General features: G+C 55.0%; 1 protein-coding gene across 3 annotated transcripts; it reads right to left on the bottom strand.

Annotated features, from left to right (window-relative positions):
• Window positions 1-379: 379 nt before the first annotated feature.
• Window positions 380-10,859, bottom strand: FRS3 (fibroblast growth factor receptor substrate 3). Of its 3 annotated transcripts, none has more exons than XM_024121988.3 (7): window positions 10,775-10,859; window positions 7,265-7,408; window positions 6,165-6,253; window positions 5,071-5,257; window positions 2,894-3,055; window positions 1,902-2,059; window positions 380-1,617 (listed from the first exon to the last, which is right to left on the bottom strand). In XM_024121988.3, the coding sequence occupies exons 3-7, from the start codon at window positions 6,228-6,230 to the stop codon at window positions 703-705; spliced, it is 1,488 nt and encodes a 495-aa protein (XP_023977756.1). In that variant the 5' UTR covers window positions 6,231-6,253; window positions 7,265-7,408; window positions 10,775-10,859; the 3' UTR covers window positions 380-702. The 3 variants fall into 3 exon arrangements, with proteins under 3 accessions (XP_023977756.1, XP_028340943.1, XP_028340944.1); XM_028485142.1 differs by lacking the exon at window positions 10,775-10,859 and adding an exon at window positions 8,487-8,506; XM_028485143.1 differs by lacking the exon at window positions 7,265-7,408 and having other exon boundaries at window positions 10,775-10,805.
• Between the last annotated feature and the right edge of the window lie 346 nt (window positions 10,860-11,205).

Genomic DNA, 11,205 nt, shown 5'->3' with positions numbered 1-11,205 from the left:
GGGTTTTATCTCATCAGGGTAGCTTTCCTTACAGATCCCCTTTCTGCATCTAGGACTCTAGCTGTCCTGTCACTTTACTTTGACGGAGCAGCCACCACTGGCAACTTTCAGTCTGGGCCGCAGCTTCTTGGAGGAGAAAAAGAAATGGTCCTGACTTGTCACAAAAACCACAATCACCCCAAATTTCCCAGAGTGAAACCCCTACCTCTGTTAGGCCTCCCCGACTCCCACCCCAGCACCATGCCAGGAAAGACTCCCTAAGAATTTGACATCATCTACCAAGTCAGAATTTAAAAATAATTATATTAATAATAAATATGTTAAATTACATTTAAAACAATAAATAGAAAAATAAACTGATAAATAAAATCAACAGGTACAAAATGTTTCCAAATTTCAACCAAAAAAACACACAGACGACAGACGAGACAGATGACATAACGAGAGGGTGCGAAATGCAATCACGGGGCCCTTCACAGTTTACGTCACGGCTCCCTCCTCACCTGGTCACCCTCCTCTGTCCCCTACTCGGAGAGGAGACCAGGAGACTCAGTGGCTGATACCTTTGGGGACTCCGGCCAGTGCAGGGAAGCATCTGGTCCCGCCTCAGGGCCCTTCTGCGAAGCAACCCCAACCCCGGGCGTGCGGGTTCGGAGCACAAGAGCGGGAGGCGGAGGCTGCCAGGCGGGTGGAGGGACGTCCCTACAGAGGCAGGTCGGTGCTGTTGTGCCGGGTTTTCCTGGCGGTGCCATCGTCGCGGGGCAGAGCCCTCTGCAGGTTGGACATGGCCACGGTCTTTTTGAGGTCAATCACAGCATAGGAGTCTGAGCTGCGGGCAGGGTGCGTGGTGGGCACAGGGGCTCGGGGGGCTGAGGGGTTCTGGGGCCCCTTGGGGCGGTCTCCACCCCAGCCCTTCAGCTCCACCTGGATGTAGTTGAGCTGCCTGGGGGGCTCGGGGCCTGGCCGGCGGAAATCAAAGTTGAAGACCCTCGGGGAGCCTCGGTGGCGGGTCAGCGGCACAGGAAAGCTGCCGTGGCTGCGGAGGGCAGCCCGGGTGCTGGTGGGCTTCTGCAGTGGGGTCTCATCCTCCTCGCCTTCAGGGAAGCCGTTGGAGGAGGGTGTAAGCCCGTCTCTCGAGTCCCCGTCATCCCCGGCCTCCTCCCCCAGCTGCTGGGCCTGGCTCTCCCACACGGGGGGCAGGGAGGGCAGGTTCTCGTAGTGCAGCAGCGCGGCCCGGCGCTGGGCGAGGCCATTCCAGCCCGGCTCCTCCGGGCTCAGTCTCCAGCCTGCCCCCAGCCGCAGCCCCCCACTGACGTTCTCGTAGGTGCACTTGGGCCGGGCTGGGCACTCGGAAGGGCCCTCGTTGTTATTGTTGTGGTGCAGCGGGTGATGCAGGCTGGGGCAGAGGCCTTGGCACTTGGTCGTGTGCCGCCGAGCCGGGGTGGGGCCCAACACGAACTTCACTTGGCCTGGCTGCAGGAACACCTGCGGGTCCCGCTGTTCGGGGCCCCAGGCCTGCGGGGCAAGGGGCGCCCGGCCCTCAGGCAGGGGCTGCAGGCAGTGCCGGCTCCTGCGCTGCTCATCCTCACTGGCTGGTGTGTTGACGTAGGTGTGGGACTGGTGGGGGAATAGTCCAAGGGCAGGAGGGTCCGAGGGCAGAGAGGAAGGAGAGAACAGGGGACAGGATGAGAGAAGAGAAGCACAGGGAAAAGGAGCTGCAGTCTCCTCCGCTTCCTTGTCCTCCTAACCTTCCAGGGAAGCTGCCTCCCTTTCTTGGGACAGGAAGGGACTCTATCAACTTTCTTCCCTCTCATGATCCTCACTGGGAGGAGGTGCCATATTTCCCGATCCCCCACCCCCACCCAGACCCACAAGAAGACGCCGGGCAGCCACTTGCTCACCTGCTCATCGGGGGCAATGAGGGCATGGGTGGACTCCTCCCCAAACGAGGGGTGTCGCAGGCTGCTTGTTGAGGGGCGCCGGGGCACTGAGAATCGCAGACCCTCTCCCGGGCAGCCAGGGAAGCCATTGGAGAAGCTGGAGACGGTGTAGCCTAGAGCTGGGCACAAAGGAGACAAGGGGGTCCTTAAACCACCTGGCAACTACCTGCAACCGTGTGTGTGGCATCCTGGGACTCCTCCAATCGGAGGAGAGACACTCCCAAGGCCCCCAGGGGGTCAGCCCCGCTGAACTGGCAGTCCCCCATTATCTTCACCTTGTATCTGTTCTCCAAACCCTGCCCTTTCCCTCACAGCTCAGCTTGAACCCCACTTCCCCATCACAGCCTCAGGTGAAACACTTAAGGCACACCTTGTCGCCACTGGACCGACCCTTCACCTCATTCCAGCTCTGCCACTGAGCTCCAGGGAAGCTCCTCGAAATCAAGCACCGTGTTCCTATTTCTTCTGTCCCTCACGGGCCAGCCGATGGAGTGCCAGACACGGAGCAGGTGCTCAGTGTGATTCAGTGAATGAACAAGCAGAAATTGTGGGAACCTCTCCAGACAGCCGTGGGCAGAGATGCCTGCATAAGCCGTCAGGAAAGGTATATGGGTATGATCCAGGAGACAGAAGGAAGGGAGCAAAACAGCTCCAGACTGCCGTTTCCATGGAAACCCAATGTCTTCCTGTCTGTTCCCCGACCATCCATCAATACAAGGCCCTGGACTCCCCAGCCTCCGCTTGAGTCACCTGACTGGCCAAGGCCAGGACTTATCCATCCCTAGGAGTCGCTGGATGATGGATGACGGTCCTGGAAGCCTGGCTCACCCAGCCATCCCCTCGCCTGCCTGCCTGACCCATGCCTCCAAGACGGGTGCTTCCTGGGGCTCTGCTTGTGCGTGCATGTGCGTGTGCACTGGGGTGCCGAGGCGGTCGGGGGGGGGTCTCCTCACCACTGGGAGGCTGGGGGGCCCGAGGGAGGTCGAGCTCAGCCGGGTGGCTGTTGCGGGTGATGATGACCGGCTCTTCCATCACATTGATGCTGTTGCACTGCATCAGATCCTGGAGGAGATTGAAGATTTCCTCGGCCCGGGAACACTTAAACGCAAATATCCCTGAAGAAGGAGAGGAAGAAATGAGGCTCTTCTGACCCTCTGTCCTATAAGGAAGGACTAGAGAGGCTGAACAGATGCATAGAGCTCAGGACAAGTCCCCGACCTCAGTCCCAGGCCTGCAGAGGGGTGGGAGAGGCCCTCACACTGAGCATTCTCCCCAACACCCTCCAAAGTCTAAGAGCCACAGGAGCAGTTGGCCCTAGGCCCCCGCGGCCCACCCTAACACACTCTATCCATTACCACCATCTTAAGATCTAATACTTCAGCTACATTCCTCTGAGGTTAAATCCTTTTCATGAGGATGTGTGTGCACCAGGGTGAAGGGAAGAGAAGTAAAAAATCAAAGTGGAAGGGACGGTGTCAGATGAGTGACCACTCCACCTCACATGCTGCCCCCATCTTCCTCTGCCTGCCGCCCCTTACTCCCCAGAAAAATGAGCTCCGCCAGGGCACCAGCCCTCAGCTCTATGCCCAACAGCCTCTAAGCTCTTTGAGGGTGGGAGGGCCTGTCCTGTTCACTGCTTATTCACTGCATACGTAGTCCAGTGCCAGGCCAGAGAGTGACTGTCTACTGTGTATAGGCCCCTGGCCTTATGGAGCTTGAAGTCTGGTGCAGAAAGGAAGGATGGGCTGACTAGCTAAAGGACAAATATGGCAAGGCAACCATGTGGCTCCTCCATGCAGCCAGCCTTACAGCCCCTCAAACTCTAAGGCAGCAACTCACGGTCCTGGCACAGCAAGACTGGGCTGAGCACACATGACTCAGGGGATCCAAAGATGCTCTTGGGGTGTTGGGCCAGCCTGGGATTCTGCACTCCCCCTGTGTAACAGTGGGACCCAGGACTCAGGGGAAGCCACTTGGGATGTACATGTGCATGTTCCAAACAAAGACAAACTAGGTTGGGGTATGAGGTCTGCAGGAACGGGATGAGAAGGATAGAAAGGAGGGGAAGAAATAGGGCTATTCTTTCCTCATTCTATTCTATTTATTATAGCTCATTCCAAGATATGTCCAGAGCTTAGAAAAGGCTGGGAAAGCCTGGAGTTTTAGAAGAACCCTGTGTTGGGGCCTAGGGAGCTCCTCTGGGATCTCCAGTGTGTATTAATCACCACCGGGAGCAGAGAGGTCCCTTCCTCCCCTCTCTCTGCTCAGCCAGCATTAACTGCTTCTGCTTCATGAGTTCCAAAGGTAAGGTGCACAGAGGGGAGGGCTCCCCCAGCCAGGACAACCTCAGAGACACACTGTTGTGTTGGTGGCCTCATCAGAGGAGCTTGCTCATTCCATCCCTGCAGTCACACCTCCGCACTGCATTGAACACAATCCCTTGCGGGATTCCTTCTAGCAGAGCTTAGGCCTGTGTCCTCAAAGAAGGCCCAGACCATACCACCCCTTCAAAGAGCCATGACTGGCCCCAGCCTTGACTTCATGGAGCAACCCACCCCTCCCTGACCTCTGGCTGCAGGGAGAAAGGGGAAGAAGGCAGAATACATCACACTCCACCACCCACAGGTGACAGGAGACAAAGATTAACCTCGTGAGGGTTACTCTGTATACCACGGACCTCCCCAAATCTATCATTCCCACGCCACGCAGCCCCAAGGCAGCCAGAGCTCTTGCCTGACCTTTCATTATACACAGGAACCAGGGTATATGACTTGGAGCTCAGTTTGTTCCTACTTAGGGGGTAAGATGGACCCTGAAACTAGAGTAAGAGAGGGAGGAGGAATCGCTTGCTTTCCCAGGTCTGGGAGCACTAGCTCCTTCCCATGGGCTGTGCAACAAATGACCTCACAGGGCCACCCAGGCCGGAGTTGCAATGATCGAAGAGAAAAAGCACTGGCCTGGGAGTCCACTTAGTTCTGTGTGCTCTTGGCCACGACCCTTCCCTTCTCTGGGCAACACCTGCCAAGTGGACAGACTTCCCCACTGTCCCTCAAGCTACGACTTCCAGCCCCAATACCTCTCCCAGGTGCACAAGCCCCCATCCCAGCGTGAGGCAGGGGCTGGTACTCACCCTGGCCAGTCTGACACCGGCGGCCACTCTCAAAAGAGAAGAGGTTGGAGTCGTAGCCATAGCGCCGCAGGCAGAGGTAAGGCCAGCGGACAGCCTCGCGCCGATGCAGGTGCAGCACCAGCTCGCTCTGCGTCAGCTCCATCACTCCGGAGCCCAGCTCCACCCCCTCATCATCCACATTCGTCACCTGGCAGGGGCAGGGAACAGAAGGGTTAATGGGTGAGTCCAACAAGTGTGTCCAGGTCCGTGAGCAACTGGGAATGCCACAAGATTACTGGGACACGGATGAAACAGTGCCGCTGACCCACTACAGTTCTCTAGGCCTTAGTTTTGTCATTTGGGCAGTGAGGGGAGCGGTGGTTAGTCGACCCCCAAGGTCAGGTGGTTAGATGTGCAAAGTTAGATGACCCCAAATGGTCCATGGCTGGTATCCAAGGACCAGATGTTAATGGGAGAAGAGGTTCTATCGTAAGTCCAAAATCTTAAGACCCTGGGAGAGTCAAACCCAAGCAGAACAAATATAAAGGCCTCCACCACCTCCCCAACTGCAGGATCTTGCTGAGGGCTCCCTCTTCTGGTGAGCAGGAGAAACCTGGGCCTCAAGATGCCGGGGTGAGGAGGGGGCGCCCCCTACAGGGAGGTGGAAGGAGCAAGGCGGGGGTGCACACAGGTCCACTGGGCCGGGCCTCAGCTTCCCAAAGCAAACAGCAAACACTAATCCTGTGCTTAACATGTGTTAAGCACTGTTTGAAATACCTGACACATTGTTAATTCACAAATACAGACTTTTGTTGTTTTCTCTGAAAAGTTATAATGTAAAATTACAAAGATACACTGACAGGAGTGAACATTCTGAAAGCACAATCTTTGCTACTCTATTGCAGCATTTCTTCATTCTTAGTAATACCAAGAGCCACAAAAAAGGCAGTGGCCTGAGCCCGTTTTCCTTGGCACTGCTCAGAGGTCCTGAGCTTGCAAAGCCCACAACCTCAGCCAGTCATTTCACCTTCTCTAGGGAGGCTGAAGCAACTTGACAGCTTGGGCCAAGCCCAAGGCCATGCTGGGAATGTGGGAGAGGAGGGGGCTGTGAGTACCTTGAACTTGCTGGGGTGGTTGTCTGGGACGCTGTCTCTGTTCAGGCAGCTGCAGCAGCTCCCCATGGTGTCAGAGCAGCCGGCCCGCCCTAGGGAAAAACATAAGGGACAGGAAGGTCATTGAGGTCAGCTCCCAAAAGCCCTGCTCTGGGGAAGTCTGGCTGAACCACCTCGTCTTGATCACCTACTCTGTCTAAGACTCACAGTCCCTCCCTCAAGGAATTCACATTCTCAATCCAGGGCCAGACACACACTGGATAAACATTAATTCAAGTTAGGACATGTTAAGGATTAATGCTGATGGGGGAATGGAGAGAGCTTCTTAGGGGCAACATTTGATCTGGACCTTGAGAAGTATGTAGGATTCTGACTGATGTAATGATAGGGAAGGGCAGCCTGGGCAGCAGGAAAAGCATGGTTAAAAGTAGGGACCGAGATGAAGTGATCTGCATCAGGAGTTGGGTGCCAGCCCAGTGCCCTCCTCCAGATTCAGTGAAGAAACTGTAGTTGGGAGTCCCAGACACTTTGGCCTGGACCTTTCTCCTTGTTCCTCCTTTTCTACCTCACTCCTCCCACATCATCCAAATCCTCTTTTCTTTCCTCACCACCATCCCAACATCCACCTCAAATTTATCTTTTTGATGTTTTCTTCAAATGAGATGTTACATTATGGTCAAGAGATAGAAGACTGAACATTTAAAACAGAGCACTACTTTTATAAGCTTGAGTTGGTATTTCTTCATTAAAATAATAAACGCTGGGTTTGCTCCCCTTTCTCCAAAGGGGAGAACAGAGGCCTTAATATCTGTTTTTTTCCTCAAGGATTATGGCACTCGAATTAGATGTCACAACAGTTGGGCCTGTGCCTAGGATGGAGGTGATACCACCAGGCTACAGTGACCTAAGGGGGCAAACACATGGACCGATCCCAACCAGAAGTTACGGGTTTGCAACTTTCTGCAAGAAATGAATCAGCAGGATTAGATATCCTTCTAGAACTCCCGCTGAAAGTGTAAAGCCTTGAACAATTCTGACTTGCACCCTCTACTCCTCCCAACTTGGAAAACTCCAGAAAAGTGGCTCCTGTACACAGCTCTCACCTCACCCAGGCCATCGGGAAGCTGACCATGGGAGGGGCATGGGGAAGGACCCCCACTTTATTCCCCCTGTTCTTGGTGGGGTGTCATGGCAAGCAGTCTGCAGAGAAGTCACCTGGATCTCCCTGGGACACACCTGGGGCTCACCTAGCATAGGAGACAGAGACCACAGGTTAGTGGAAACCTTCCATTCTCACCCCCAATTGTTAATGAAACTGACTTGCCGTCAGTCCATCCCACCTGGATATCTGTTCCAGCCCTAATGGCTTAGAAACACCAATGAAGGAAGTGAGATCAAGAGCAAAGGGACCAGGCTTCCCTGGTGGCGCAGTGGTTGAGAGTCCGCCTGCCGATTCAGGGGACACGGGTTCGTGCCCTGGTCCGGGAAGACAACACATGCCGCGGAGCGGCTGGGCCCGTGAGCCATGGCCGCCGAGCCTGCGTGTCCGGAGCCTGTGCTCCGCAATGGGAGAGGCCACAACAGTGAAAGGCCCGCGTACCGGAAAAAAAAAAAAAAAAAAAAGAGCAAAGGGACCACAAATTCTAAGCCCCATGGGCCCTGAGCGGGACAGACTTCCCTGGCGTCAGTGACTTTGAAGTCTGAGGCAAAACCCCGGACATTTTAAGTCACCTCTAGACCCCATCTGAATTCTGTTACAACCAATACCGAGATCACCACCTTACCTTTGCTGAGAACTTGAACTCTACAGAGAGCTTTCTCAAAAGGACACTAAGATGTATTAGAAAGAGCAATGGCTTAAGATTCAGGAAACCAGTAGTCTTTTTTATTGCTACTAAGTATCTGGGAGAGTCTGCCAAGTAGATTCTTCATCACCACCCCCAACTCCCACCCCAAGACCTTAGTTTTGAAGGGAAACATCTGTCAACTGTGGAACTTCTAGCTTCAATAACCTCTAGAGGTAAGTTTGTAGGACAAACATAGCTAAATCAACATTTTCCTCTTCTAGGACAAGCTCCTTCAATCTCACATGTGGAAGCTTGATAGATTTTCTGTTCTCCAAACTCTGAAAGGCCTAAAAGTTAACAATAAATGCTAACAATCAATCAAAATTTCAGTAATCTGAGCCCTAGTTAGACAAGTCGACAAGCCACTACCCTGGAGATCCTTGAAATCCCACCCTCCTGCTCTGGAAAAACAATGTCATTTCCCAGGGCCCCTGGTGCTCTGCATCCTTGGACACTTCCCAGGTAAAAGGACCCCTACCCTCTTGGTCTGGCTTACTCTCTGGAAGGGGGCAGCAGGATGAGGAAGGTACGCACAGCCTAAAGGCAGACAGCTGGGTAAATACTGGGGCTTGAGCCACCAACAGGGAGTCTGGGGGTGAAGCCAAGAACTACAGAGTGCAAGATGGAGGAGGGCGCTGCACCTTTTCCTGTCCCCTTCACTTCTCTTTAAGATACCAGGACATATCACAACAGCCCAACGAGGGGGGTTACATCGGGTGGGAGGAGGAGGGGTCGCTGGTCTGAGACAGGTGTGGATTGGGGGTGGGAGTTTGAGGTTATAGGTACTCAAAACGTATGAGAGGGATCAGGTAAATGTGGACAATTTTTTTGGACTTGAGCACGGTGCAAGGAGAATGGGGGGCATGAAGACTCAGAGGAATTTCAGGGCGGTAGAAGCATTTGGGGGCATCCAGGAGAGAATGGTGCTCTGTGAGCGTATGAGGGGAATTTGCAGGAGTGAGGGAGGGGTTCTGAGGGCTCCAGGACACATGAAGCTGTGTCCGGGGGTGGGGGTGGGGTTTCCAGCCCTAATGGCTTAGAAACACCAATGAAGGAAGTGAGATCAAGAGCAAAGGGACCAGGCTTCCCTGGTGGCGCAGTGGTTGAGAGTCCGCCTGCCGATTCAGGGGACACGGGTTCGTGCCCTGGTCCGGGAAGACAACACATGCCGCGGAGCGGCTGGGCCCGTGAGCCATGGCCGCCGAGCCTGCGTGTCCGGAGCCTGTGCTCCGCAATGGGAGAGGCCACAACAGTGAAAGGCCCGCGTACCGGAAAAAAAAAAAAAAAAAAAAGAGCAAAGGGACCACAAATTCTAAGCCCCATGGGCCCTGAGCGGGACAGACTTCCCTGGCGTCAGTGACTTTGAAGTCTGAGGCAACCCCGGACATTTTAAGTCACCTCTAGACCCCATCTGAATTCTGTTACAACCAATACCGAGATCACCACCTTACCTTTGCTGAGAACTTGAACTCTACAGAGAGCTTTCTCAAAAGGACACTAAGATGTATTAGAAAGAGCAATGGCTTAAGATTCAGGAAACCAGTAGTCTTTTTTATTGCTACTAAGTATCTGGGAGAGTCTGCCAAGTAGATTCTTCATCACCACCCCCAACTCCCACCCCAAGACCTTAGTTTTGAAGGGAAACATCTGTCAACTGTGGAACTTCTAGCTTCAATAACCTCTAGAGGTAAGTTTGTAGGACAAACATAGCTAAATCAACATTTTCCTCTTCTAGGACAAGCTCCTTCAATCTCACATGTGGAAGCTTGACAGATTTTCTGTTCTCCAAACTCTGAAAGGCCTAAAAGTTAACAATAAATGCTAACAATCAATCAAAATTTCAGTAATCTGAGCCCTAGTTAGACAAGTCGACAAGCCACTACCCTGGAGATCCTTGAAATCCCACCCTCCTGCTCTGGAAAAACAATGTCATTTCCCAGGGCCCCTGGTGCTCTGCATCCTTGGACACTTCCCAGGTAAAAGGACCCCTACCCTCTTGGTCTGGCTTACTCTCTGGAAGGGGGCAGCAGGATGAGGAAGGTACGCACAGCCTAAAGGCAGACAGCTGGGTAAATACTGGGGCTTGAGCCACCAACAGGGAGTCTGGGGGTGAAGCCAAGAACTACAGGGTGCAAGATGGAGGAGGGCGCTGCACCTTTTCCTGTCCCCTTCACTTCTCTTTAAGATACCAGGACATATCACAACAGCCCAACGAGGGGGGTTACATCGGGTGGGAGGAGGAGGGGTCGCTGGTCTGAGACAGGTGTGGATTGGGGGTGGGAGTTTGAGGTTATAGGTACTCAAAACGTATGAGAGGGATCAGGTAAATGTGGACAATTTTTTTGGACTTGAGCACGGTGCAAGGAGAATGGGGGGCATGAAGACTCAGAGGAATTTCAGGGCGGTAGAAGCATTTGGGGGCATCCAGGAGAGAATGGTGCTCTGTGAGCGTATGAGGGGAATTTGCAGGAGTGAGGGAGGGGTTCTGAGGGCTCCAGGACACACGAAGCTGTGTCCGGGGGTGGGGGTGGGGTGGTTCTGGGGGCTTAGAGACGGATTTAGGTAACAGGCGAATTTCTAGATACCGGGAAGGGATAGAGGAGGTCAGGGCCGCGCGTTGTCCCTGGATCCCCGCCCCCAGCCCCGGGTTTCCACCGACCGCCCGCCCTGGGCTTCCTTGGGAGGGAGTGGAGACTGCGGCGCGGCGCGGCGCGGTGCGGCCTCGGTGGAGCCGCCTCGCCCCCGCCCCGCCGCGCCCCGACTCACATCGCCCCGCGGCCCGGGCGGCGCCGGGCCCCGCTCCCGGGTCCCGCTGCAGCAGCCGCCACCCGCCCGGAGCTAAGGCCTCCCCGCCCCGTGGCGGCGGGGTCAGAGGTCACCGGTAGCACCGACGAGACGCTGCGGGCGGGCGGACCCGATTGGGGGCGACCGGCGCGCAGCCTAGAAGGTCCCTTTGGAGGACTTTGCAGTAGGGAGCAGGGAGCATGCGCAGACGCCAGAGGGCGCTCAGGGCCAGCGACTGAGAGAGCCTGGCGGGGGCCGGGCGGAGCCTGGGGCGGGGGCGGGACTCGGGGCGGGGCTGAGGGGGACCAGAGGTAGGACCAAAGGTTTCCACTCCCAGGATCAGAAAAGGGACCCGAGCGGCGGGCGGGGCGAGGGCGGGGGGAGAAACACGAAAGATTGGGGGAGGAGCCTGA

This window comes from Physeter macrocephalus, unplaced genomic scaffold (genome assembly GCF_002837175.3).
Source record: "Physeter macrocephalus isolate SW-GA unplaced genomic scaffold, ASM283717v5 random_316, whole genome shotgun sequence".
NCBI classification, from domain to species: domain Eukaryota; kingdom Metazoa; phylum Chordata; class Mammalia; order Artiodactyla; family Physeteridae; genus Physeter; species Physeter macrocephalus.
Note: the sequence above shows the minus strand (reverse complement) of the source record. Positions and strands in the feature narration are given on the sequence as shown.

Bases quoted from the DNA above. Each gene is read 5' to 3' on its own strand.
- FRS3 (XM_024121988.3), bottom strand. From the start codon at position 6,230: ATGGGGAGCTGCTGCAGCTGCCTGAACAGAGACAGCGTCCCAGACAAC. The intron at 2,060-2,893 runs GTGAGGAGACCC...CTTTGTGCCCAG, and splicing joins GGCCCCCCAGCCTCCCAGTG to CTCTAGGCTACACCGTCTCC. The intron at 1,618-1,901 runs GTGAGCAAGTGG...TTCCCCCACCAG, and splicing joins TCATTGCCCCCGATGAGCAG to TCCCACACCTACGTCAACAC.